Consider the following 27,638-nt stretch of genomic DNA (forward strand, 5'->3'; position numbering starts at 1 on the left):
ATTTATGATAGTCACACAGAGAGAGAGAGAGGGGCAGAGACACAGGCAGAGGGAGAAGCAGGCTCCATGCACCAGGAGCCCGATATGGGACTCGATCCCCGGTCTCCAGGATCGCGCCCTGGGCCAAAGGCAGGCGCCAAACCGCTGTGCCACCCAGGGATCCCTGTCAAAAATAAGTTGACACTACTTTATGTGGGTCTATTTCTGAACTCTCTATTCTGTTTTGTTGATCTCTTTGTCCATTTTTTTTTTTTTTTGCCAATGCCACATTCTCTTGATTACTATAGCTTTATAGTAAGTCTTGAAGTCAAGTAGTATTAGTCCTCTGACTTTTTTTCCATCTTATTTTAATATGCACTTCTCAAGTTAGGTAGACCATCTCATATACTTGTAAGTCATTTATTTTCCTTTTCTGTGAATAGCCTAAATGTGTTCTATGTCCATTTTTCTATTGAGAGATCCCTATCCTGTTTTTGTTTATTTGGAATATATATATATATATATATATATATATATATATATATATATATAGTTTTCAAGTATTTTCTTCAAATCTGTTATCAATTTGATAACACTGTGTTGTTACTTTTTATTTTTTAAAAAATTGAGATATAACAATATCATTTTTATATTGACATATAACATAATTGATGTATAACATAATAGCTTCAGGTGTACAACATGATTTAGTATTTGTATGTATGTATTGCAAAATGGTCACCATAATAAGTCTAGTTAACATCCATCACCACACATAGTTACAATATTTTTCTTTGTAATGAGAACTTTTAGGATCTACTCTCAGCAACTTTCAAATATACTATACAGTATTTTTAGCTATAGTCACCATACTGTATATTAGATCCCCAGTATTTATTTATTTCTGTAAGGTTTATTTATTTGAAAGACAGAGAGAGTACACTTGTGAGAGAGAGAGTAGGCGAGAGGGAAAGAATCTCAAGCAGACTCCCTGGTGAGTATGGGCTTGATCCCATGACCCTGAGATTGTGACCTGAGGGGAAATCAACAGTCAGATGCTCAACCAACTGAGCCACCCAGGCACCGCCCTTATTTGTAATTAGAGGTTTTTACCTTTTGACACCCTCACCCATTTCTCCCATCTCCTATCCATGCCCCCTCTAGCAACCTCTCATTTGTTAAAAGAACTCCTTAAGTTTTAGGTATTTGAGACATATATAAAAAATTATTTGTTTATCTAAAATTAAAATAAAACTGGGCATCTTGTATTTTACCTGGCAATCCTGACTATGAGGATTTTCTGTTATTCCAGACCCTCTTCTTTGCAAGGGTTTCCTGTGAAGGACCATTTCTGTCAATATGCTTCTATATTGTAAATAGACAATTCTCTCTTTATATTTAGCTGGGAACCAATTCTACAGTACATGGATAATCAGTCAATTCTCCTTGGGCATCTTTTAAGAGCATAGCTAAAAAGCACAGGCCCTGCCATATTAAACATTTGACACTCTTGTTTTACCTACTGCCCTTTTAACCTAACATAGGGACATTCCCCCCTTTCTGTTAAGAACGGTCACATCTTTGTGAATTTGGGAAATTTCTAGTTTCAGGAGTTAATCCCATTTTTGGCCACTAGGTAGAGCTAAAATATTATTTATGCTGATTCTTACGTACCCTATTTCTAGATGACCCGTTTAAGAGGTAAATGGCCTTTGCCTTACAATGTTTTTATTTTGATTTATTTTTAAACTTTTATTAAATTATTATTTTTTAAGTAAACTCTACCCTCTCAAATTGGGGCTCAAACAACCCTGAGATCAAGAGTCTTACGCTCTACTGACAGCCTCCCTGTCTTACAATTTTTAAGACACTTTTTCCAGGTAGGTGTCTTCTTAAAATTCCCAACAAATCATCAAGTACATAAAAGATAAAGAGGAAAGAGAGGAGCTTTCAAGTTCATCTACCAATCATGTTTCAGTATAATAAGTATCACTTCTTTTTTTTTTTTTAAGTATCACTTCTTGTGGGTAAGTCTCACAACTGTGCTCAGCATTTGGGGGAGTTCTGTGTTCAGTCAGCCTTCCTTTGCAATCGGTCTAAGATGGTTTAGGTGGCTTTAGCCAAAGATCAAGAACAGTTCCTTTTCTTTACCAGGAAGAAACTGATTGTTCCTTTTAAAGATTTATTTATTTAAGAGAGAGTGCACACCCCTGTGAGTGGAGGCAGGGGGAGAGGCAGAGGACAGACTCCCCAAGCAGACTTCCTGTTGAGTGCAGAGCCCCACCTGGGATTCAGTCCCAGGACTCTGGTCATGACCTGAGCCAAAACCAAGAGTTGGACGTTCAACTGACTAAGCCACCCTCCTGATTGTTTCTTTTAAAATAGCAGTGAGTGAGTATAAGATTGAGAACTTTATAGACTGATATTATTTATTTATTTATTTATTTATTTATTTATTTTTTTTTTTTTTTTATTCATGATAGGCACACAGTGAGAGAGAGAGAGGCAGAGACACAGGCAGAGGGAGAAGCAGGCTCCATGCACCGGGAGCCTGATGTGGGATTCGATCCCGGATCTCCAGGATCGCGCCCTGGGCCAAAGGCAGGCGCCAAACCGCTGCGCCACCCAGGGATCCCTAGACTGATATTATTTAAAAAGTTTTTTTTTTTTGTGAAGATCCTTTTATTTGCTACTCAGGATATTATTATTATTATTATTATTTAAATATTTTGTTTATTTGACAGAGAGAGAGCACAAGCAGGGGGAGCAGCAGAGGGAGAGGGAGAAGTAGGCTCTCCGACGACCAGGGAGCCTGATGTGGGGCTCCATCCCAGGACCCTGGGACCATGACCTGAGCTGAAGGCAGATGCTTCACTGGCTGAGCCACCCAGGCATCCCTCAGGGGTATTATTTAGTAATAATTAGATATCTCAACCTGCTAAGTCTAGCTAGTTTAGGTACAATAGCTGCTGAGAACTGTGGCTCTGCAGTAGGGAAGCAGTTACCACAGTGTCTGTTTTAATTCCAAAACAAAAACAAATCAAGAGCAACATCAACTACTAGTGACAAAAAACATCCCAAACTCTGGCATTTTGATTATCTTGGACAGCTTTCTTCTCTGTAAATGTACTTTTGTTGGGCTTTTTCAGCTATTAGAATGTCTTCCAAGATTTCATTACCACCTTTATTTTTTTTTAATATATTTTTTAAAATTTTTATTTATTTATGATAGTCACACACACACACAGAGAGAGAGAGAGAGAGGCAGAGACACAGGCAGAGAGAGAAGCAGGCTCCATGCACCGGGAGCCCGATGTGGGATTCGATTCCGGGTCTCCAGGATCGCGCCCTGGGCCAAAGGCAGGCGCTAAACCGCTGTGCCACCCAGGGATCCCTCATTACCACCTTTATGGATCCTAATTTATGAAGCAGTATGCTAGACTGGCAGATAGATTAATTTTCCCTCTGCATCAAAAAATGATGTATAGGGATCCCTGGGTGGCACAGCGGTTTGGCGCCTGCCTTTGGCCCAGAGCGCGATCCTGGAGACCGGGATCGAGTCCCACCTCGGGCTCCCGGTGCATGGAGCCTGCTTCTCCCTCTGCCTATGTCTCTGCCTCTCTCTCTCTCTCTCTCTCTCTCTCTCTCTCTCTCTGTGTGACTATCATAAATAAATAAAAATAAATGATGTATTTTATTTAAAACAAAACTTTTTCTAAAACAAGATGTGATTGGGTTTTTGTTTGTTTTTTCATTCAGCAAGTCTGTATTACACACTGTTCCAGGCATGTACTAGTAAACCATAAGGCAGGAAACTCATGGGATTTATAGTCTGCTCATTACAAGGAAGACTGTTATTCTGGGTAAAAGATTTAAAAAGACATCTTGAGATTAGAGAATCGACTAAAATGTAATTATTGTCATTTTTAAATGGGCTTTTTTTCTTCTGTAGGAAGTGTGCCAAATTATCCAATTAATGTTGTATTTTTTTTAACACACACATACAAACATAAACAGTACAGAAGAATATAAGATGACAAGTAAATTCCTTTTCCTAACCCACTCTTCTTTTATTTTTTAAAATTTTTATTTATTTATTTTATTTTATTTTTCTAGCCCACTCTTCTTCATAACCTACTCTCAGACTTTTTTTTCTTTCCTATAACTAGGCATATAGATTTAAGTCATTCTTTTTCTTAAACTTTTTATTATGAAAATTTTAAACAAATATATTTGTTGCAGTTAACCAAGAGTGACATGTTATTATTAGATAAAGTACATACTTTATTATATTTAGTTATTATTACTATTTTTTACCTATTATGCCTTTTCTGTTCCAGGATCCCATCCAGGGTAGTTTATATTTAATGATCAGTCCTTAGGCTCCTCTTGACTGTGACATTTTTGCAGATTTTTATTGGTTTAGATGACCTTGACACTTTTGAGGACTACTAGTCAGGTATATTGTAGGCTGCCCCTCTACTGGAATTTGTGTGATTTTTTTTTTTCACAATTAGACTGGAGTTGTAGGTTTTTGGAGGAAGATCACAGAGGTCAAGTGCCCTTTCATCACATCACGTCAAAGGTATATACTATTTTTTAAAAAAGATTTATTTGTTATTTATTCATGAGAAACAGAGAGAGAGAGAGAGAGGCAGAGACATAGGCAGAGGGAGAAGCAGGCTCTTCGCAGGAGCCCGGTGCGGGACTCAATCCCGGATCCTGGGATCAGGCCCTGAGCTGAAGGCAGATGCTCAACCACTGAGCCACCCAGACATCCCAAGGTATATACTATTAATATGATTTATGACTGTTGATGTTGACCTTGGTCACCTGGCTTAAGCAGTGTTTGTCAGGATTCTCTTCTATAGAGGTATCTTCCCTGCTGTGCTTCCCCCCAACCCCCTTCATGCTAAACTCTTAGGAAGGGAGTAAGCAAGCATAGCCCAAACTTAAGGAGTGAGGAGTTATGTTTAGAGTGAAATATCCACATAATTGTTTTGAAATTCTGCATAGACTTATAGACTTGTCTGTTCTGTTATTTATTTTTTTTAAAGATTTTATTTATTTATTCATACACACACACACACACACACACACACACAGAGGCAGAGGCACAGGCAGAGGGAGAAGCAGGCTCCACGCAGGGAGCCCTACGTGGGACTTGATCCCAGGTCTCCAGGATCACACCCTGGACTGAAGGCGGCGCTAGACCACTGAGCCACCCGGGCTGCCCTGCGTTTATTATTTTATGCAATAATTTCTGTATATCTGTATAGACTCATGGGTATTTATTTTATACTTTGGGTTATCATCCAATATTTTTTTTATTTTGTTCAAATTATTCTAGCTTTGGCCATTGAGAACTCTTTCAGTTGGCTTTTGTGTTCCTTCAATGTCTGTCTATCTATTTATCTAAAACTTCTTTATTTTCTGGCACTTCAAGGTATTCCAGGCTTATTTTGTATATTTCCTGCCCACCCCTAGAATCAGCCAATTTTCCAGTGAGCCCTTTTAATGGAGAATGGTATTCTATTAGCACATGGGTGCTAATAGAATACCATTCTATTCTAATGTGCACTCCATTAGCACATGGGTGCTAGATGTGCTTGTTGCTACTGGAATGTTGTTTCTTTTAGGCGGTCTCAGTTGACAGAGCAAATAAATGTTTAAGAGTTTACTAATCCTTATGTATATATAAATATTTCTATATTAACCATCTGTATCTATTAAATTAAACTTGAATTCTCACTGATGTCTTTGACTCTAATCCATTACTATATAGATCATTCTGTGTGGTATAGATCATTACTTATTTATAAATTCTTACTCCAACAATGAGAAGCCAGGTTCTCACCATCCACTATCCATTTACTTCATTGTTCCTGTCCAGTATGTATAGCAGTATCAGAACTGTTAATCTGTACCTTCATGGGAAACAACTTTATCAACTAGAGTACACTGCTTGTGTGCAGTTTCTTTTGCTTTTAGGTTTATAGATTTCATTCATTTTCAAAGTTACTTAGGTCAGCACCTTTCCTTCCCTTCCCTTTTCAATGACTTATTTCATACATTTGCAATACAGGTAGATTCTCATGTCACAGTCTGATTTATTTTCTGAGATTTCCCCAACCTCCTAAATTATTTCCTTCTCCTACTTCCTCCTCTCCCTCTTCCTCCCCTTCTTCCCCTCCCCTCTTCTTCTTCTTCTTCTTTTTTTTTTTTTTTTTTTCATGCAAGCAGGGGTGGAGGGCGGGCAGAGAGACAGAGAGAGAGAATCAAGAGAATCTTAAGCAGGCTCCATACCCAGCTCTGAGGCCCATGCAAGGCTCCAATCTCACAGCCCCTGAGATCATGACCTGAACTGACTCTTCCAAGAGTCAGTTGCTTAAGCAACTGAGCAACCCAGGAGCCCCAGTGATTTCTTTTTAATTTGTATAAAGGTCCATTCTTTGTGCTATCAAGTTCTGTGGCTTGACAAATGAATACTGTCATACATCTAGCTTTATCATATCATACAGAATAGTTTCACTACCCTAATAATACCCTGTACTTAATCTATTCATCTCTTCCCCAAACCCCTTGCAATCACTGTCTCATAGATTTGCCTTTTCCAGAATGTTATATAGTTAAAATCATACAGTGTGTCACATTTTCAGACTCGTTTCTTTCACTTAGCAAAATGCATTTAAGGTTCCTCTGTAGCTTTCTGTGGCTTGATAGCACATTTCTTTTCATTGCCGAATAACAGTCCATTGTATGGAGGGACCACAGATTTTGTTGCTTTCTAATACATTGTATAGCTCTATTCACTCATTTTCTATGATGGACATGTAGGCTGCTTTCTTTGTTTCTTCCTTGGTTCTCCTTCCTGAAGGAGTATATATACTTCCTACTCTATTCATGTCACATGTCAAAGCCTAACGTCTTTTGGCCAACAAAATATGAAGATGTTTCCAGAGCTATTACATGTATCTGTCTTCTCATCTGCCATATGACCGGCATGTCTTATATGGAGGCTGTCCCTTTTGGTAGATCCAAGAGTGAAGACAACTTACAGATAAATATGAAAAAGAAAACTTTGTGGTTGTAAGTCACTGAGATTTTGTGGTTCTTTGCTACACATATAGCAAAAGGAAGCTGACAAACATATCTCCAACTTTGCTTTTCTATTCTAGTGTCCCCTCCCCTCATCTTAGATTTTATTATTCTTTTGGAAAGCTGTGTCTGTAATTCATTCAGTAGAGGAGACATTGAAAGGATATTTATTTATTTATTTATTTATTTATTTAAGATTTTATTTGTTCACGAGAGACACACAGAGAGAGGCAGAGACACAGGCAGAGGGAGAAGTAGGCTCCATAACAGGAAGTCCAATGTGGGACTTGATTCCAGGTCTCCAGGACCACGCTCTGGGCTGAAGGCGGTGCTAAACCACTGAGCCGCTGGGGCAGCCCAGGATTTCTATTTGATATCTTGTTATTTAATTTTGGATTATTACATGTTTATAAAAATTTTTCTAAAGTATAAATCTATGCTTTTTAATTTTTTGGGAAGGGGTGGGTAATGAATTGCTTAGAGTTGCACTAATATAGTAGCTACTAGTCACATGTGACTATTTAGATTAAATTAAAAACTTAATTCCTGGGGTGGTTGAGTGGCTTAGTTGGTTAGCATCTGACTCTTGATTTTGGCTCAAGTCATGATCTCAGGGTCATGGGATTAAGTCTGGCGTTTGGCTCTGCACTCAGTGGAGAGTCTGCTTGGGAATATCTCTTCTTCTGCCTCTGTCCCTCCCCTGCGCTCTCTTTCTCTCTCTCTTTCAAATAAATAAATCTTAAAAAAAAAAGAAGAAACTCAATTCCTTATAGCAATAGCCATATTTCAGGTGCTCAATAGCCATATGTGACTACTGGCTACCATATTGGATAACACAAATATATAATTCCATCGTTGCAAAAAGAGAAAGTTCTCTTGGACAGTGCTGCTTTAGTGAGTTTGTTTGAGTTAATATATGCAAATTTGAGACCTGCACAGATTCCATGTCTTTAGTATGGCTCTCAAGTAAATCCCTTGCTGTAGTTAGTATGATGTATTTTATTTTGGGGTAAGTGTCTGACCTTGAAATAACTGAAAAATTATAAGCCTACAAAATTATGTGATTGCCTTAATTAACTTTGACCTTGGGTCCTAGACCCATTAACCTATGCAATGTCAAGCAGCAATGCCAGGAGAGAAGATAATTTTTAAAAATATATTTTAGTGCCTTTGGCTCCGAAATGCTATATCTTAAAAGTAGCTATTGTAAATGCATGAAGGCAAGTACATTAAAGAAGAAGCTGCCTCTCTCTTTTCTTATTCACCAATGGATATGTATGGGGGTGGGTGGGTAGGAAGGTAGGGGGAGGCATTTTTCCATGAAACATTGACATATAAAGATAATTCCAGCAATAGTTTAGGCCTAGTAGTCCTCAAATACTTGAACTCTTTTTTTTTTTCTAATTCTTGCAAGGAAAAGATGATTATTTTCCTTTTTAGGATGGAAAACTCAATCTCATATAAGTAAGTTGCCCAAGATCAACCAAGTTGACCAATTAGGACTTTAAGATCAGCCTAGTCCTATCCCATATACCACTTTCCCAATTAGTTCTTACTTCCCTGCTCTTTAATAGTTCTGTGATGGACTGTGAAGGCTGTTTGGGCCCTTCTAGTAGTCCTGCAGGTGTGCCAGGAGCCATCCAAACCCAGACCTGCAAATCAGGGGCTGCAGTGTTTATCAATAGCTGTAGCTCAGGCTCTTGGGCCACAATATAAATGGTCATACCTAGACCTGAAAATTACAACATGGTTGCAAGGAAAGAGAAAAGGTAAGGTGAAGGCCCAAAGAAAGGAGTGAAAAAGTGTGCTGGTGATTGAAGAAGTATTTTGTCTAAGGTGAGGAGGCCTCTTGCCTTGCAAGGCAGAGGAGGAAACTCAGAAATATTTAGTTTTGTTTGAATGTAATAGGAAACATAATCAGTGCTAAGGAGAGTAGACCAGGTATTTGATAAAGACAAGGTCCAGGAAATTAAATACAGACTCTGCAAAAAACTTCAACACTTAACCCTGCCCATCAAAATAGTGTCACTTATGTGTGAATTACAGCAGTTACACAACCACAACACAAACACCGCATATGTGTGTTTCACAAAGTTGATTAGAGGTTTATTTTTTAAAAAGATTATTTATTGAAGGGTGAGGGGCAGATCCCCACGAGGGGCTCTATTCCATGCTCCATGAGATCATGACCTGAACCCAAACCAAGAGTTGGTGGCTTAACCAACTGAGCCACCCAGGCGCCCCATCCGCGGTTTAAAGGCAGATGACAAATTTTACCCAAATCCACCAGGCTGGTGAACCTGGCACAACCTAACGCTGAGGTGGTTCCAAAGAGCCAGGAATGGGTTTCACTCACAGCTGGGCTCAGTCCCCATCCTGCTCTGAGTCTGGAGGTACCGATGATCGCCAGGGATTACCTGGCGCCTGGGTGAGAGAAGCGAAGGAGGCTAAACCTGCTGGGTACCCTCAATGTTGGGAGCTGCCCAGGCGCAGAGCACAGGAGGGCGCCTGGGGGTTGGGGGTTGGACGGGTTAAGTGGGCTCAGGGCGGAGCTCATCGGCCTCTGAGGTTCCAGCGGACCTGCCTTGTCCTGGCATCATCAGCCTTCTGTTCACCTCCCTCTGGTGGAAGTCTGAGTCTGTAGTAGAGAATGCCCAGGTGGGGAATGTGGGGTCCTGTGGACAGCCCAGACCTTCCAGCCACAGGGCCTTGGGCCCAAGTGCAAATTCCCCTCTTTGAGCTTCAGTTCACTCCTAGCTGGTCACGATTTCAGCCGACTGGCCTCTGTCAAACTGTCGCTCAGTCAAGTCGACGCTGCTCAAGTCCTGCCGCCAGGATCTGCCCCCCCCCCCGAGGCAGGTGTTCCTGTGGCTGCGGGAGAACGGGGACCGGGGAGGACGCTTTGAAGACGGCCGAGTTCTAAGAGGCGGCGTGGATGCCGAATCATTCTTAAGCCGCCTCCCTTCTCCCCCTGTCCCCGATTCCGGACTCCGGATTCCCCGCCGGACACCCCAACCAGCTGGCCCCTCGGTGCGCGCGGCGCTTTCGCCCTCGGTTCTCCAGTCGCAGCCGTGTCGGCCTCGCGCGGCTGCACAGCAGGCCAGAGACCCTCGCAGGCGCGCGGCCAGGCGGGCCCGGGGGCCGTTCGGGACCCCCAGACGGCCGAGGGGGCGGAGTCCCGGCGGGGCCGGCGGGGAGCGCTCGGGCGCGGGGCCGAAGGAACCCCGCGGGGCGGCCGGGCCCGCCGAGCCCGCCGCCGGGCTCGCGCGAGCAGGTGCGGGTCGGAGGCGCGGCGGCCGAAGGGCGGGGGGCGGGCCCGGGGCGCGGTGACCCGCCGCGCGGCTCCTGCTCCCCGGCGGCGGCCTGAGGCTCCCCGCTCCCCGCACCCCGCTCCCCGCCGCGCGCCCGGGTTCCGAGCCCGTTGCTGGGCGACGCTCAGAACGCGGACGGGATGTCCGTCGAGTCCGGGATGCTTCCCACGTTGCTCGGCGGGGGCGCGCGGAGCTCCTGCCCTTCCGAGTCCTGCCAATGCATCTTTTCGGGGTGCCTGCCCTCGTTACCGCCCTCACGGGCTGGGGGCCTTAATCCAGGGGCTCTCGAAATTTCCTGGAGCTCTAAGCTATACCGTGATGCAGCCTGGATGGATTCCGACCCCGAGTGCTCCTTTCCTTCGTCACCTAAAGCCCAGAGCTGGTCCTTTCCCGCCGCGGGCTGTGCACCCGGAGCCGTGGGTGCCGGGGCTTGGCGTCCCCTTCCCTTCACAGGCCTGGAGGGCGAAATGCTGACGGCGGCCCAGAGGTGGTTCGGGGTCTTAATCGTGGTACACGTCATCCCGGGATGCGGAGCGCCGGGCTTCATCATTGGGTGGCCCTTTTACCAGTACCTTGCGACGCTCCTGACTGCGACAATGGCTTGTCAGCTTCGGATCCGCCAAAACCGAGGTAAGCAGCTTCAGGGGCCCTGGCAGGGCGCCCCACTTGTCCAGGGATTTCGCTTCCCGCATCTTTCTGGCTCACTTAGCTCTTTAGTGTGAGAGTCTGGTACAGTTCTGAAAGCAATCGCTAAACCTAAAAATCCCTGGGTGTGGGTCCTGGCGCCTGAGCAGGAAGCAGGAGATGCAGCTGGGAAGGAGTCTGTAGCTGGACCCAAATGAGGAAAATCTAGGATATCTGTGCATTTGGGCGTTAGAAGTCCCCAGTGAGTTCTCTGGGCAGCTCCTTTAGGGGGCCATCTTTTACCAAATCTCTGTTGTGGTCCCGTCCCCAAAAGATATACTAGGGCAGCGGATTTTAAAACGTAGTCCACGGGACCCACACAGTCAGGGTCACCTGGAACTCGTTAAAAATGCAAACTCTGGGGATCCCTGGGTGGCGCAGCGGTTTGGCGCCTGCCTTTGGCCCAGGGCGCGATCCTGGAGACCCGGGATCGAATCCCACGTCGGGCTCCCGGTGCATGGAGCCTGCTTCTCCCTCTGCCTGTGTCTCTGCCTCTCTCTCTCTCTCCCTCTGTGACTATCATGAATAAATAAATAAAATCTTTAAAAAAAAAATAAAAAAAAATAAAAATGCAAACTCTGGCGCCCAACACATACCCACAGAATCAGGAACTCTAGAGGTGGGGCTCTGTAATTTGTTTTAACAAGCCCTTCAGGTGATTCCGATGCATGCCAATGTTTGAAAACCACTGCTCTAGGGTTATTTCCACAAAACAACACAACCAGGTGGTATTATTTATTTATTTTTTATTTTTTTAGCACGAGCTCGGACCAGTCGGCTGCTATTTTTTGTGTGCTGCTAATTTCTGTGCAGACCTCGGGGACACTCAGTTTAAAGCTGGGGCCTATCCAGAATTCCTTATCCATAAGACATGCTTGTGGCTGACCTCAGACAGGAATGGCATTGCTGGGAGAAGTGTGGCCTGGAGATAGGAGGCCAAGGCTCCATCCACTTTTTTGTACAAAAGACAAATGAAGATGGGTGTGGGGGCAACTGTTTTTAATTGTGTCACGTTCAAGTTTTTGCAAACTGGAATTTTTAAAGAGACATTTCAATGGTTTTATAATAAATTATTTTCATTGGCTTAGTGTTGATCTGTGCTCCTTCCAGATTGTGATGGGAAGAAAGACAAAGATGTTTTCAAAAAGTGGTTTCAGCTTCTCATAGTTTGAGGGGCCTGTGTGAAAATTTTTTTGGAGTAGTTCCCCAATCCCTCCTGCTCTAGAATCAATCTTTCATGGCTGGGTCCCTACCAGTAAGACTGGAGAGTTTAAAAAGAGGGACTTGTCTGTTGGGAATACTGCCCAGGAGTCTAGTCAGATGAGGGCAAAGAATTGCTCCTTGATAAATGTACACAGAGCTTTCTGATAGCTTTTGTAGAACAGTTCAGTTACTGCTGTGAGGTTCTTTCTTAGAAACTAGATTGGAATGGGTTGAAGAATTTAGAGATGCACATGAAGTATGTATAGTGGACTTTTTTGGTAAGCAGAACTGATTTTTTTTCTTTGTAAATAAAATAAATAAATAGATTTATTCATTCATTAATTCATTCATTCTAGACACAGAGAGAGAGAGAGAGCCAGAGACACAGGCAGAGGGAGGAGCAGGCCCCATGCAGGGAGTCTGACGTGGGACTAGATCCTGGAACTCCAGGATCACGCCCTGGGTGGAAGGAGCCACCCAGGCTGCTCTGCTCTTCTCTTCTCTTTTCTTCTTTTTTCTTTTCTTTCTTTTCGTTCTTTTTTTTTTTTTTAAGATCTTTATTTATTTGAGAGAAAGAGCATGGGGGGAGGACGGGAGGGGAGGGAGGGACAAACAGACTCCCTACTGAGCAGGGAGCCCCACTCAGGCTTGGGGCTTAATCCCAGGACCCCAGGATGATGACCTGAGCAAAAGGCAGACGCCATCCAGGTGCACCAAAACTTGGATACTTTGTGTTGTTAGGGAACAAAGAAATAGTTGGCAATGCAGAGTGAGCTTGTCATTTGCTGTGGAAAAGGGTAGAATGTTAGGTGGGGGCAGGGATGATAATCTAGAGGCAGATGGAGATAATTGAGGCCTTCAAGCCTCTGTGAAAGCAAGAAGGATGTAGCCCAGAGCCCTGATGGAGGGACTAGCTCTGGCAGATATAGGAGCATATGTAACAGGAGGCCGGAAGGGTGAGGATTCAGGGGGCTTTGTGGAGATTCATTCTCCCTGAAGAGAAAATACTCATATATACCTGTTTGATATCTGATTACTTATTCTAACATTTCTCTAAGAAAACTAAATACTTATATACTACTTCATAACTAATAAGCCAAATGTATTTACAAATGTAATCTCAAATTTTATATTAGATATTTTGAATGAAACTTCTAAAATTTTATTAAGTTACAGATCTAATATTTTAGATTCTCTTACATGCTAAAAACTTTAAAAAGGAGCCAAAAGGTTTTCAAAATACATTGGCTAGCATTTGAAAGTTTAAGTGCTAGGTATGTTGTTTTAGATGTGTGATCTTATTCAATATTTAAAACCATCTCATAAGATGGGTCCTCTGATCAATCTCTTGAAACTTAGCAACAGAGAAACTCTCAAAGAAACTAAGCAACTTGCCCATGGTCACACAGCCAGTGAGTGGCAGAGCTGGAATTGGATCTAGGCTCGTATATTGTCTTGCCTTCTAATTACAGTAAATGCAAAATAGCTTATACTTGTTTCATTAAAACCAGTTAGAGGGATCCCTGGGTGGCGCAGCGGTTTAGCGCCTGCCTTTGGCTCAGGGCGCGATCTTGGAGACCCAGGATCGAATCCCATGTCGGGCTCCCGGTACATGGAGCCTGCTTGTGTCTCTGCCTCTCTCTCTCTCTCTCTCTCTCTGTGTGTGACAATCGTAAATAAAAAAAAAAAAAAAAAAAGAGGGATCCCTGGGTGGCGCAGCGGTTTGGCGCCTGCCTTTGGCCCAGGGCGCGATCCTGGAGACTCGGGATCGAATCCCACGTCGGGCTCCCGGTGCATGGAGCCTGCTTCTCCCTCTGCCTATGTCTCTGCCTCCCTCTATCTCTCTCTCTCTCTGTATGACTATCATAAATAAAAAAAAAAAAAAAAAAAAAGAGAAGTGCTAGTATCAGGACTTTAGTTTTTTGATTATCTCTATACTTATTTTATTTTTAAAGATTTATTTATTCATGAATGACACACAGAGAGAGGCAGAGACATAGGCAGAGGGAGAAGCAGGCTCTTTGCAGGGAGCCGATGCAGGACTGGATCCCAGATCCTGGGATCACGACCTGAATCGAAGGCAGCGGCCTAACCGCTGAGCCACCCAGGTACCCTTACATACTTATTTATTTATTTACTTTTAAAAAGATTTTATTTATTTATTCATTCATGAGAGATACAGAGAGAGTGAGGCAGAGACACAGGCAGAGGGAGAAGCAGGCTCCATGCAGGGAGCCCGACGTGGGACTCAACCTCGGGTCTCCAGGATCACGCCCTAGGCGGAAGGCGGCGCTAAACTGCTGAGCCACCGGGGCTGCCCTATACTTACTTTAATACCTGAATGGGGGACAATTGTTTTATATATAATATTATATATATTCTCAGAGTTGCCATAATAATTACCAGGAAATATGTTAATGCTCTCTTTGGGTTTCAGTAAATTTTTAAGATCCCAAAAAGAAAATAAAATCATCTGAGATCAGACATACTGGTAACTGATGGATTCTGGCAGAAAACTGGACCTTGTTTCATAGGGTAGTTCTGTGAAATCTGAACCCATCATTAGGCTCACTGTCTTTCTACAGTCAAATCTAGCAACCACTCATTATGTCTTTGACCTCACAAAGATTTTACTTAAAATTTTAGTTTCGAGGAGTGCCTGGCTGGCTCAGTTGGTAGAGCATGGGTTTGTTTGTTTGTTTATTTATTTTAGAGCATGGGATTCTTGATCTTGGGGTGTAAGTTTGAGTCCCATGTTCGTTGTAGAGTTTACTTAAAAATTAGTCTCAAGGGACACCTGGGTGGGCTCAGTGGCTGAGCATCTGCCTTTGGCTCAGGTCATGATCGCAGGGTCCTGGGATTGATTCCCGCATCAGGTTCCCCCCAGGGAGCCTGCTTCTCCCTCTGCCTAGGTCTCTGCCCCTGCCCCCCTCCTGAGCCAAAGACAGACATCCAACTGTTGAGCCACCCAGATGTCTCCCTTAAAGATTTTTAATTTTGACGTAATCTCTACACCCAATGCGGGGGTTTGAATTTATAACCCTGAGATCAAGAGTCACATGCTCTACCGACTGAGCCAGCCAGACACCTCTCTGCTAATGTAGTTTTTCTGTCTGAAGATCCAATTTAGGATCCCACATCATATTTAGTTATCAAGTCTCCTTAGTTTTTTCCCATCTTTGAGAGTTCCCCAGGCTTCCCCTTTCATGACCTTGACACTTAGGAAGAATTGCAGTCATTTTGTAAAGTCTCCCTCGGTTTGGATTTGAATGTTTTTTCATGATTAGATAGTTGGACATTATTGGGAATGATACCACAGAGACAATGTGACTGTATTTCTGTCATATTACATCCTATCAGGGAATATATGATGTCAGGATGTGCTACTGGTAAGGTAAACCTATCATTTGGCTAACCAATCACTTGCCTAGCTTCTCTACTATAAAGAGCTTGCAAATGGAAAAATAGTGATTGCTAAATATTTGAGGGGAGATAACACAGACTATATAAATACCTTGTTTCTGATTAAACCTTCACTTTCTAAGTTTAGCATCTGTTGGTAAATCTTGTCTGAGGCAATGATTACTGTGGTGTTTTAGTGATTTCTTATTTCTCTCATTTTATCTACATTTATTAATTGGAATCTTTCTGAGGAGTTGTTTGCAATTTATATTTGTATAGACTGTGGATTAAAAAGTTTTTTTTTTTGGGTGGGGGGCAGCCCGAATGGCTCAGCGGTTTAGTGCCACCTTCAGCCCAGGGCGTGATCCTGGAGACCCGGGATCGAGTCCCACATCGGGCTTCCTGCATGGAGCCTGCTTCTTCCCCTGCTTGTGTCTCTGCCTCTCTCATGAATAAATAAATAAAATATTAAAAAAAAAAGTTTTGGGGGGTATAACTCAATTAACTCAATACTATCTTATTTTTGTTGCTTTAGTTATCCCAACTTTGGCCATTTATTTCAGGTTGGCCGTGTTTCAATATATATACATTTCAATATATTTCCTTTTTTTTTCACACTTCCTTACTTTTTTGGCACCACAAATGTTAAAATATTCAAATGAGTATATTTTTGCATATGCATATTTTATATATGCACATATATCAATATGTGGCAACACATTTTATATATTGATCTATATATTTAATTGTTTTTAAATTATTTTATTTCAGAGGGAGAGAAAACATTCAGAAATGTGGGGGGGGGGGGGAACTGGGGAGAGGGAAAGGGAGAGAATCCCAAGCAGACTGTGCTGAGCACCAGCTTGAGGTGGAGCTTCATCTTATGATCTGAATCAAAACCAGGAACTGGACGCTTAACCAACTGAGCCACCCAGGAGCCCCAGGAATTCCCTTGTGTTGCCCTTTTTATAACCACACTCACCTCCCTTTCCCCTTCTCCAAATCGTTCTTTGTACAGTTTGAAGTAGGATCACATTTCTTATTTCCTTTTTTATTCAGTTATTTAAAAGTTACATTTATTGGGGCACCTGGGTGGCTCAGTCTGTTAAGCATCTGTCTTCACCTCAGAACATGATCCCAGGGTCCTGGGATCAAGCCCTGCATTGGGGCTCCCTACACAGTAGGGAGTCTGCTTTTCCCTCTCCCTCTGCTTCCCCTGCTTGTGCTAATAAATAAGATCTTTTTTTTTTTTTTAAAGTTGTTTTAAGTACTCTCTACACTCCACATGGGGCTCAAACTCACAACCCCGAGATCAATGCTCTTCCAATGGAGCCAGCCTGGTGAACCTTTTCATTTCCCTTATAAATGATATGTTCAACTGCCCTAGCACCATTTATGTAAGACTATCCTTTCCCCACTTCTTTGAAGTGCCTTTTCTGTTGTAAATCAAGTCTCCAAATGTGCTGTTTTTTTTTTTTTTAGGGTTCTTTGTTTTATTGGTGCGCGGGCGCGCGTGTGTGTATATATTTAAGATTTTATTTATTTCTTCATGAGAGACACAGAGAGAAGGCAGAGATGTAGGCAGAGGGAGAAGCAGGGTCCCTGCAGAAAGCCCGATGTGGGACTTGATCCTGGAATTCTGGGATCACACCCTGAACCGAAGGCAGACACTCAACTGCTGAGCCATGCAGGCATCCCATTGGTGTATATTCTTACACCAGAACCCACTGTCCAAATTATTGCAGTTTTTGAAATGTCTACAAGGGTCTAGATATATAGTAGAAAAGCTCTACATTCTTATTTTTCTTCTACAGGAGTGTCTTGCTATTCTTAGCTCCCTTTTATTTCTAAATACTTGTAGAATCAGCTTGCCATTTTCTACAAAAGGACCTACTGTGTTTTTGAATAATGTTGCATGATCGGCTCTCTCAAATGGCACTCCTAGTCTGAATTTTTCTGGTACTCTCTATTCTCTCAAAAACTAATTTTCACCTCTTTTACTTTTAATGCTTGGCCAATGTCCTTGCCTCATCCTCCTCAGAAGTCACCAATCTGCATTTCTCTTACCCTCCTTCCACCAACTCTTAAGATTTATGATACCTCATTCTATAAGAAATATAGTGAATTCACACTGAAATTATTTTTTCTAGCTCTATCACAAAAAGCAGCACCTGCAGTTTGGTCCCTATCGGTATTCCTATGAACACCTACCTCAGGTTTGGGTCTCTATTACTCTTCTGGAAGGGGCCAGGACACAAGGACACAAGGAGAGTGGCCTTTGACTCTGTTACATCCTGCATGAAATAAGGAGTGGAAGTGCCTAGCAGACAATGTCCAGGTTTGATTTTTTTACCCTCTATTTCTGACTGGAAGTGTGCAACACCAACTTGGTAACTAGTGATCTCTGAAAGATCTGAGGCTGAGTGGCTGTTAATGAGAGTGCTGAGAACCCTGGGCTGTCTTGCCTCACCAAGAATTACAGTTTGGGTTCCTGGGAAGCAGACTCTGTGATGCCTATCCATGTGCAGGTGCTCATCAGGGATCAACATTTGGGGAGGGGAGGAAAAGGAGGCCAGATGGGGCAGATGGTACTCCCCCCTGCATCAGGCAGTGGATGTGGGATGCCTTGGGAAAGCATTCCTCTGTGAGGCAGCTCTCTTCACTGGAGGCTGGACCCATATTGTTGACAGCTGAGGGCTTTCTGCCTCAAGCTCTTCAGCCTGGGTTCATTCTTGAAGGATGATTGGATTGACATCATCCAGAGCTCATCACATTGAAGTTTCTTCCTTCATTATGAATAAACACAGACTTTGTCTAATGCCACTAACTGAGCCTAGAAAAGCAAGATTTATGCTGGGCACTTCATGAAAGATTAGACAAGTTTAATACACAGGAGGAGGAATGTGGGAAGGTGAAAGCAACATATGGTTCTTCAAAATACTTATGTACTGCTTTTTGTCATGAAAAGTTCTGCATGCTTGTCTTTAAGATTTCTTTAGGGAATAGAAGAGACAGGACTCTAGGTACCTTAACTGATAAATAAAAAGTTGATCTTGTGAATGACTGTCATTTCAGGTATAAATGAGGGGAGAAGTTCATAGTTCTTCACAGTTCTGAATGTTTATATAGTTCAAGATAAGAAATCCTTAAGAGCAGAGAGTGAGAAGTCGGTGTGGGTAATATCTAATTATTACCACTATCTAAACTATGTAAGGGACTATTTTAGATATCCCCTTTGATATATTTGTCAGAGCTCTAAATTTTTCCTTTACTGCTCAAAGAAACAAATGAACAAACAACAGCAATAAGTAAACTAAACTAAGCAAGAAACAGGGTCTCTTACTCCCTGTGATGTTCTGGTATCATCTGGCTGCAGGGTGTCTGGGAGTAGGTACAGAATTCTCACTGGCTACTCAAATGGGTTGTAAGTCTGGCCTTTTTTGGGTAGGAGGTTTTGCCAAATTGTGTAGATACATAACCTTAATAGTTTTTCCCTTTCTCTTTTTAAGTATGGTTATCCACAGTAAATTTAAAAAAATTGGACAGCTTTGGAAACAGCCTAAACTCACTGAGCCAAAAGGCCTTTCATTTACCTTTAAAGAACTAGCCAGGAATGTGATTAAGATAAGACTTCATTCTGGGCACAGGAGGCTCAATGGTTGAGCACCTGCCTTTGGCTCAGGTCATGATCCCAGAGTCCTGGGATCAACTCCTCCATCAGGCTCCTCGGATGGAGCCTGCTTCTCCCTCTGCCCATGTCTCTGCCTCTCTTTCTGTGTCTCTCACAAATGAATGAATGAATAAATAAATATCTTGGAGAGAGGGGTGGAGACTTCATTCCACCTGGTGGCTAACTTTGGGATCAGGTCCAGGAACTAAGAATTGACCAAGTTTGGAAATGTCATAATTATTTTTAAAATAATTTAAAAAATAATCAAATAATGACAGGAAAAAATTGTAATAAGCACACAAAAGGGCAGAGGCGCCAAACCATGAGAATCTGTGTACAGTCTTTGCCAGGGCTTGTGCGGTTCCTGCCAAGACTTTCAAAGGAGATCAGTAACATAGGTACAACATAGTTGTCTTTCTATGGCAAAATGAGCCCTGTGGAAATTTATAGAGGGATACTTAAAATGCTGATCCTCATCTTTCATAAGCAGTCTTTGAAAAGAGGAAGGTTTCCAGTGGTGGTGGAGCCTAATATCTCAAGAGAAAGGGCAGCCAAGAGCAGATCTGAAGTCTGACATTTATGCCCTGTGGAGGAAGCCACTGCCACCCAGCAGTGGTTCTAGAGCTCCAGAGATCCTTGAGTGGGTGAACGAGGGGTGTGCGTGCATGTGTGTGTGTTTGGGGGAAGTTGTAGATCCCTTCTGTTCTGCAGTTATCAGAAAGAATGAAAACAAAGGAGATCAACATTCAACTCTAAAAATCAGAGAAAACAAAAAAAAAAAAATAAAAAATAAAAAAAAAATCAGAGAAAACAGAATGGATAATCTTGAAACAAAGCAAATAAAATGGTTAAAGCAGAAACTAATGGAATATGAAACCAAAAGCTGGTTTTTAAAAAGACTGATAAGAGAATCTATATTGATGCAAATAAATGACTGAATAAGTAAATGAGGGAGAAGAGACAAATCTTTTTTTTTTTTTTTTTTTTAGAAGAGACAAATCTATGTAGAACTCCAAGTAGTTTATCCAGATACTGTGCCTGTGGGAAGGTGAACATAACTCCTTGCTCTGTAAGTGTGGACTGCACACAGTGACTTCCTTCCAAGCGTACAGTATGGGAAGGGGGATGTGTGAGCAGTGGAGAAGCCTGTCAAAGACAACCTCAGCTAGGTGATCAAGGCCAACATCGAAAGTGAAGTCATTTGATAGCATGTACATTTGAGACGATGTGACAAAGTGGCAGGTTACCTCTGTAGTCTTTCCCCAAACCTGTAACTCCAGTCTAATCTTGAGAAAAAAGAAAATCAGACAAATTACAATAAAGGGGCATCTAATAATATACCCGGCCAGTACTCCCTAAAATTGTCAATGTAATCAAAAGCAAGGAAAGTCTGAGAAACTGCAACAGTCATGAGGAGCCTAAAGTGAAATGATAACTAAATGTAATGTGGAATTCTGGAACATAAAAAGGACATCTGGTAAAAAATAAGAACATCCAAATGAAGTATGGACTTCAGTTAATAATAATGCATCAATATTGACTCATCAATTGTGTTAAAAAATAAACTGAAGCATATTAAAATTTTAATAATAGTTTGAGTAAAAATTCGAATCAGGCAGCATCTAATCTAGCAGATAGAAAGGAGCTCTATGGAGCTCTACAAAATCAAAGACTCTGGGATGCCTGGGTGGTTCAGCGGTTTAGCGCCTGCCTTCCACCCAGGATGTGATCCCAGGATCGAGTCCCACATCGGACACCCTGCATGGAGCCTGCTTCTCTCTCTGCCTATCTGTGTCTCTCATGAATAAATAAAATCTTTAAAAAAAAAACAAAATCAAAGACTTTTATGGGGTGCCTGGGTGGCACAGTTGGTTAAGTGTCTGTCTTCAGCTCAAGTCATGATCCCATGGTTCTGGGATCCAGTCTTGTGTAGTGCTCCGGGTTCATCAAGGAGTCTGTTTCTCCCTCTGCCTTCCACCCACCCCTCCGCCCCTTTGCATGCTTGCGCTCTCTCTCAAATAAATAAAGTTTCAGTTTGGTGACATGGAACTTAGCATAAACAACTTCATTTTGGACCTGCTGTCTTGTTTTTAACAACTACAATACATATATCATACTAATAGATGTTAATAGGGGAAACTAGGATAAATCATCTTTGATTTTTCTGTATGTCCAAAATTAGTCTAAAAATTATTAAAAAAAAAAAAAAAAAAAAGTAGGGCAGCCCAGGTGGCTCAGTGGTTTAGCGCCTGCCTTCCACCCAGGGCATGATCCTGGAGGCCTGGGATCGAGTTCTGTATTGGGCTCCCTTCATGGAGCCTGCTTCTCCCTTTGCCTCTCTCTCTCTCTTTCTCTCTGTGTCTCTCATGAATAAATAAATAAATCTTTAAAAAAATTAAAAAAAAGGAAAAATTCTGGCAAGCCTTACCAAAAAAGAGCAAAGATACAGGTAAGACCTAGTATGAAGAGGGGTAAATATTGACAAACACCACAGGACTTAAAAAAAATTAGACTACCTTTCCAGGAAGCATGGGACTCTGTGCTACCCCATGGCTGCCATGGGCCTCAGGAAAGGATACAAGGTGACTGAGAACGTGAGCTAGGCGAGGCACAGCTGCTACTACCATGGGGGCCTCACCAAGCATATCAAGTTCCTGAGACAAGATCTGGGAGGTGTGTAGCTTTGCTATGCCACTGGAACTAAGGACAAGCCGGCCTGGGGATTCATCTAGAAAACAGTAAACACACAACTGCAGGAAGAGAGTGGAGCAGAGCACTGTCCTGGCTATGTGAGGAAAGCAGCTGCCAAGGACTAAGCCCTCTCCCACCTCTGTGCATAATAAAACCTTTTCAGGAGAAAAACAATAAGGCCAAGCAAAATTCATAATTAGCAGTGGCAACCAGACCCTCTAAAATCTTTAAAGGGCTAAGAGAGAATAAGTCAGTAGAAGACTGTTTATATAGGAAAACTCTCCTTTTAAGAACACAGGTGAGGGATCCCTGGGTGGCGCAGCGGTTTAGCACCTGCCTTTGGCCAGGGCACGATCCTGGAGACCCGGGATCGAATCCCATGTTGGGCTCCCGGTGCATAGAGCCTGCTTCTCCTTCTGCCTGTGTCTCTGCCTCTCCCTCTCTCTCTGTGTGACTATCATAAATAAATAAAAAAATTAAAAAAAAAAAAAGAACACAGGTGGAATGAAGGTATTTTCCAGGGGAAAAATAAAGAGTTTGTCATCTAATAAGCCCTCATGAATGGAACTTTTAAAAGGATATACTTTAGGACAAAGAAAAATGTTCCCAAGCTGGAGGTTCCAAGCAAAGCGGCAGATGGAGCAGATTATCTAATTTTACATTTAAAACCCCATTAGATTCCAGTAGTAAAGAGATTAAAATAAAAAAAGACATGAAACCTAAGAACTAGGGAGCACATGATAGAAGAAAATGATATCTTGAAAGGTGAAGATGGATGGACTAATTGATTTAGGATTAGCTTTCTCAAATAGCTAAGCCAATCCAACTTGTGTTGGAGTTTTAAAATGTCCAGGACCTGGAGGTTGCTGGGGGTTGGAGATAGCAGCATTTAGAATTAAGTGAAAGGTTTTTGAGAGTTCACCTCTCTGATCCCTGCTGTTACACCAGGCAGCTGTCCATCTTCCACTCTGGGAGGGAACTACCTTTATTCTCTGGGGAAGGTAAAACAAAGGGAGAATTAGGGTGCAGACACCATACCTTAAACAAAAGGATTACGTGGGCAACTGCTACTGATTACTCAAAGCTGAGATACTTAGCTTTCTTCCCTTAACTGGCTCCCAGAACTTTGGAGCTGAGCTTTTACTATCTAGGTAGGATACTTCAGGATTCCCCTCCAGGGAATCTGATGAGCTCACGATACTGACATGAGGGTTGTTCCTCAGCCAAGGGAACATTTTACAGTGGAGCTCAAAGTTGTCAAGTTGTACCCATGGGCTAAAGGCTTTTAATCTTGAGGGGGAGCAGAATATGCTACCCCAGAACATACCACTTTGACATAGAGTGCTTTAGGTTGGAGGTAACAGACCCCGCAGACTTTTCACCTCCCCTTAACTGTCTAAAAGAATTTCAGTAAGGTGCCCATACAGAAGAGAGCTTATTACCAGAGAGAACTTTTTATGCCAGAAAGACTTATCTATAACGCACGGCAAACATTTGTTTACCAAACATTTGCTCCTCTAGTTATTTTCCTATGAATTGTCTTCCAATCCTTTAAAGCCTGAGACCCCTTGGACAGCCCGGGTGGCTCAGTGGTTTAGTGCCGCCTTCAGCCCAGGGCGTGATTCTGAAGACCAGGGATTGAGTCCCACGTCGGGCTCCCTGCATGGAGCCTGCTTCTCCCTCCACAGAACATTCTCTGTGGCAAGGGGCCAGTTTCAGACCCCAGGCTCTAGATGACAAGGTCTCAAGGAACCTGAATGCTGCCCTAGACTGAGACTACCTTAAATCTGATTTCCTAAGAGTCTGTCTGATGCTGGCCAAGCTGAATAATACGGAGGATCATTAACTTTCCACATTCAAGCCTGGGTAGGTCTTTAAGGCCTTACCGGGTTCAAGTGGTAGCCCATTGCTGAGGCCCAACGTGAAGCCTGGCCTTTCTCCCCTAGGTCATGTGGCATGAACCAGAGCCAGAGGAGCTTCCCTAGAGCCTCACTTACTATGCTGATAGGCTAGTGACTAATCCTGGCCACTCCTGACAGGGCTGCATGGGTGGGCCCTAAGCAGCTATTGCCAGAGGCATTTAAAAACGCAGCCAGTTGCTTCCTCAGATTTTAGGCTGAATCTGGAGTACCATGTTATTGTTAAGGGAAAGGGGAAAAAATGGTTCAATAAATTTTCCTGACTATATTATTATGAAACTTAAGCAAGGACTTTTCTTGACATTGTACAGAACGTACAGGGATTCATATATGGTCAAATGGCCACGTGGTAGACCTGGTTTTTACTCGTTAACACCATTATTTGCATTAACCAGGGCCCAGTGGTTGGTAAACAAGACAATCACTGTTAACAGTCAATAACCCAGTGTTTAACTATGTGCCTAGGGTCTTGGGGTAAAAGAAAATTGAAACATCATGCCTAATGCCACAAGGAGGTTATAGTGTAGTGTGAAAATGTTATCAACATGAAAAGTGACAAAAAAGCAGGATACCCATTATTGATGTCTCCACCCTGCCCCTTCCTCATCCATAAAATGGGCATAATCACATCTATTTTCAGAGACTGATTTCATAGAATTATTATGAAGATCAAGTCAAATAATGTATGTAAATGCTTAACAAAACCTGGTCCTACACCAAATGTTCAATAAATGGATTCTTAGGATCTAACCCAGAAGTAATTGGTTAGTGAACCCAGGAAATGCAAACTCAGTTGGGCTGTGATAGAATCCGTTTTCTTTTATGTATGGTAATACTCTGAGAAAGCGAAATAACAAAATTATTTAAATAAGGAAATCTATTCTATTTGGAATTACAGGAATAATGAAGAAACATAGATGCTTTTGTTCCAGTCATAATAAATTTTGTACTCGCTAATGTGTTTTGACATTTAAGCTATTAAAAAAGATGCAACAAAGAAACATTAACCGACTTCTTTTTAACTAAAAGCCAAAGAGAATGGAATCAGCTTGTCATCAATGTTTCAATACTTACTGATTGGGTTTATAAAGCTTGTTTATTTTTTATTTTTTTTAAAGCTTGTTTAATATCAAACATTTTCTTTTTCAAAATTAGTATTAGTGAAAGAATAAACAGTAGTAAAGTTCTTCCTTATGAACAAAAGGTCCCTGGAACATTAAAGATCCCAGCCATACCCACCTCACACAAAACACTATGAAAAAGCAGAACCAACCATTTGCTAATTCTTAGCATTTTCCCATCTTGGAGCATGCAAAAGCAAGATTGCCTTTCTTGACACTACTAATCTATATCTATGTATATATCTATGTTTTTTAAAGTTTATTTTTTATTGTAACTCACATTTGAATCTTTAAACAACTATCTATGAAGGAGGAAGGTGGATAGACCACTGACAATACTTGTTTCTCCTTAGCCACAGGAACAAAGGCAGAGTTCAGACCCGGCCTCTGAGGGTAAGGCTCCTGACCCAAACCGTCCCCCCTGCACTGGGTTCCTAATCACAAAAATTACACTGTTTTGGTAACAGGTTCCTGGACAGTCTCCTGACCTATTTCCAGGGACTGCATGGCTTCATCCAGGCTACTCATCATAGCGGTGGAGAGGAAATCATCAGAATGAACATTTTCTCTTTCAAAAGACTTCATGGTTTCTAGGCTGAACATCATTGTGCCTGGAAGTAAAGCATGAAATTGAGCAAGTTTAGTGCCCAGGCGAACATACAGGATACACAGGGAAAGTGACTCCACAGAAAATACTGCTGAGTTTACCTTACTGGTCACCTTAGAGCAGACCGCCTGCATCAGAATCAGCTGAACAACCAATAAAATGATAGCTCATTTATCTAGTATTTTCTATGTATTCTAAGTGCATTATTGTCTTCATTCATTTAATCCTTGGAAAAAAATTTTTTTTTTTTTTTATTTTTTATTTTTATTTATTTTTTTTTTTCCTTGGAAAAAAATTTATACGGAGGCTACTATGACTAGACCCATTTTATAGGTAAGAAACAGAAAGGTTTTAGTTTGCCAATATGCCTAACTCCTGGCTGGAGTTAGAGGGAAGTCATCGTGAGCAATCTGCATTTTTACCGTGCTCTTGGATTCATTCTAAGTCTGAGAATCACTGAGTACAGGACGTCCTAGACTCGGTTTTATCTCAGGAAGTGGGATCCAGGCGGTTCCTTCCCAGCTTCTGAAAGGGGAGACCAGACAGGCGGGAAGGGCCTGGGGTGAGAGGTTCCTTATGGCTCTGGCTCTTCCTTCCTTGGGTTTGCCAGCTGTCTCCCACAGTGCTCTATTCCCGAGTTTCTGGGATTCTCCCGGAAACCCCGGAATCCCAGCATCCCAGGACACGAAGGAGCCCCAGGTTGCGGGAGGGGAGTGGCGGAAGTGAAAGCTCCCTCAGCACCGCGCAGGGCGGCGGCACTCGGAGCCCAGGCACTTGGCGCTCCTCACCTCCATAGCGTTTCCCTCGGGGCTTCGCCGCCAAGATGCGAATCAGCCTTTTGGCACGCTTCCGGTACCGGCGCCTCCCCATGATGAGGATCTCAACCTTGCCCTCGGAGTTGGGCTCTCTCATCTGGAGCAGGACCTTGAACTCCCGTTCGAACCCCGGGACGAGGGCTCTGCTTGGTCCTGTGGTGAATGGAAGGTTCCCGAGAGATTAGCGTGGGGGCGGGGCGAGGGGGGGATGGGACAAGACTTGTGGCGTTCTGGGGGACAGGCGCAGGAGGTCCTGGGACACTGGCAGGACACCAGCCACTGCCTTGGGCCTGCGCTGGGACGCTCGGGGTGGTCACCGGAGACCAACGTGGGGCCGAGTGGTAAATATTCGAGCGAACTCACCGAAAATCTTCTCCAGCAGACGGGCATCCACATGAAGCACGGATGGCTTGAGAAAGTGCTTAAACCTACACCAGTACCGTTGAGTGTGGACAAGGAGCCAGTTCTTGGAGTGAGAATACTTCTTGCTGGCTCCTGAGCCGTGCGATCGGTGCAGGGTCTTCATCACGAAGGGCGCCATTGCCGTACCCTGGACGGAATCCGCAGGAAGAGACACCCCACGTGGCCGGGAGGCGGGACGAAACTGCTCGCCGTCAGCCCACCGGCCTGATTGGTCCCTTCGCAGGCCCCGCCCCCTCCAGGAGCCCTTGCTCATTGGCTCCCTCAAATCCGGGCAGGCCGGCGGGGTCCCAGCAGCGCCTAGCGCCAACCTCGGGCGGGCGGGCGGCTTGCTGTTGGCGCGGTCTAGGAGGGAGGAGCCCGGATTGAGCGCGGGCCCTCGAAGAGTTCCCTCGTTTCCCTGGTAATAAGTGCTACAAAACAGTGGGATGGTAGAAGGCACGTTGCTCACCAACATTAGGTGGAGTTCAGAGAGATTCATGTTCCCCAGCACTGGACGTACCTGTGTGAGGATCGCTTCTGTAGTGCCAACCCGCTCGTGTGACTGAAATTGTGGCCTCAGTACCTTATAACATCCCTGTGAGGAAGATACAGTTGTTTTTTTCTTCCATTTTTTACATAGGAAGTGTAAGTGATGGGACTGGGACAAAAATGCATACATTATATAGTGACCGTAGATTCCAAACAGAATTTAGACTCCTTTATCCTTCATCAGGTT

The 27,638-nt window shown here is 43.1% G+C and overlaps 3 protein-coding genes across 3 annotated transcripts in view; 2 read left to right on the forward strand and 1 right to left on the reverse strand.

The window, feature by feature from the left end:
- The window catches only part of LOC144317270 (developmental pluripotency-associated 5 protein-like), a 45,939-nt gene that overhangs the window by 12,083 nt on the left and 6,218 nt on the right, over positions 1–27,638 (forward strand). The window lies entirely within an intron of this gene.
- LOC144317267 (uncharacterized) lies at positions 10,510–12,161 on the forward strand. Its single transcript, XM_077903391.1, has 2 exons — positions 10,510–11,018; positions 11,831–12,161. Exons 1-2 carry the CDS (start codon positions 10,529–10,531, stop codon positions 11,872–11,874), a joined length of 534 nt encoding a protein of 177 aa, XP_077759517.1. The 5' UTR covers positions 10,510–10,528; the 3' UTR covers positions 11,875–12,161.
- On the reverse strand, positions 25,323–27,416 carry LOC144317268 (uncharacterized). Its single transcript, XM_077903392.1, has 3 exons — positions 26,864–27,416; positions 26,474–26,653; positions 25,323–25,689 (listed from the first exon to the last, which is right to left on the reverse strand). Exons 1-3 carry the CDS (start codon positions 27,399–27,401, stop codon positions 25,526–25,528), a joined length of 882 nt encoding a protein of 293 aa, XP_077759518.1. The 5' UTR covers positions 27,402–27,416; the 3' UTR covers positions 25,323–25,525.

The sequence above is a fragment of the Canis aureus genome, chromosome 7, assembly GCF_053574225.1.
Source record: "Canis aureus isolate CA01 chromosome 7, VMU_Caureus_v.1.0, whole genome shotgun sequence".
Classification (NCBI taxonomy): Eukaryota; Metazoa; Chordata; class Mammalia; order Carnivora; family Canidae; genus Canis; species Canis aureus.

Bases quoted from the DNA above. Each gene is read 5' to 3' on its own strand.
- LOC144317267 (XM_077903391.1), top strand. From the start codon at position 10,529: ATGTCCGTCGAGTCCGGGATGCTTCCCACGTTGCTCGGCGGGGGCGCG. The intron at 11,019-11,830 runs GTAAGCAGCTTC...TTATTTTTTTAG, and splicing joins TCGGATCCGCCAAAACCGAG to CACGAGCTCGGACCAGTCGG.
- LOC144317268 (XM_077903392.1), bottom strand. From the start codon at position 27,401: ATGAATCTCTCTGAACTCCACCTAATGTTGGTGAGCAACGTGCCTTCT. The intron at 26,654-26,863 runs GTGAGTTCGCTC...CATTCACCACAG, and splicing joins TCTGCTGGAGAAGATTTTCG to GACCAAGCAGAGCCCTCGTC. The intron at 25,690-26,473 runs GTGAGGAGCGCC...CTTTACTTCCAG, and splicing joins CCGAGGGAAACGCTATGGAG to GCACAATGATGTTCAGCCTA.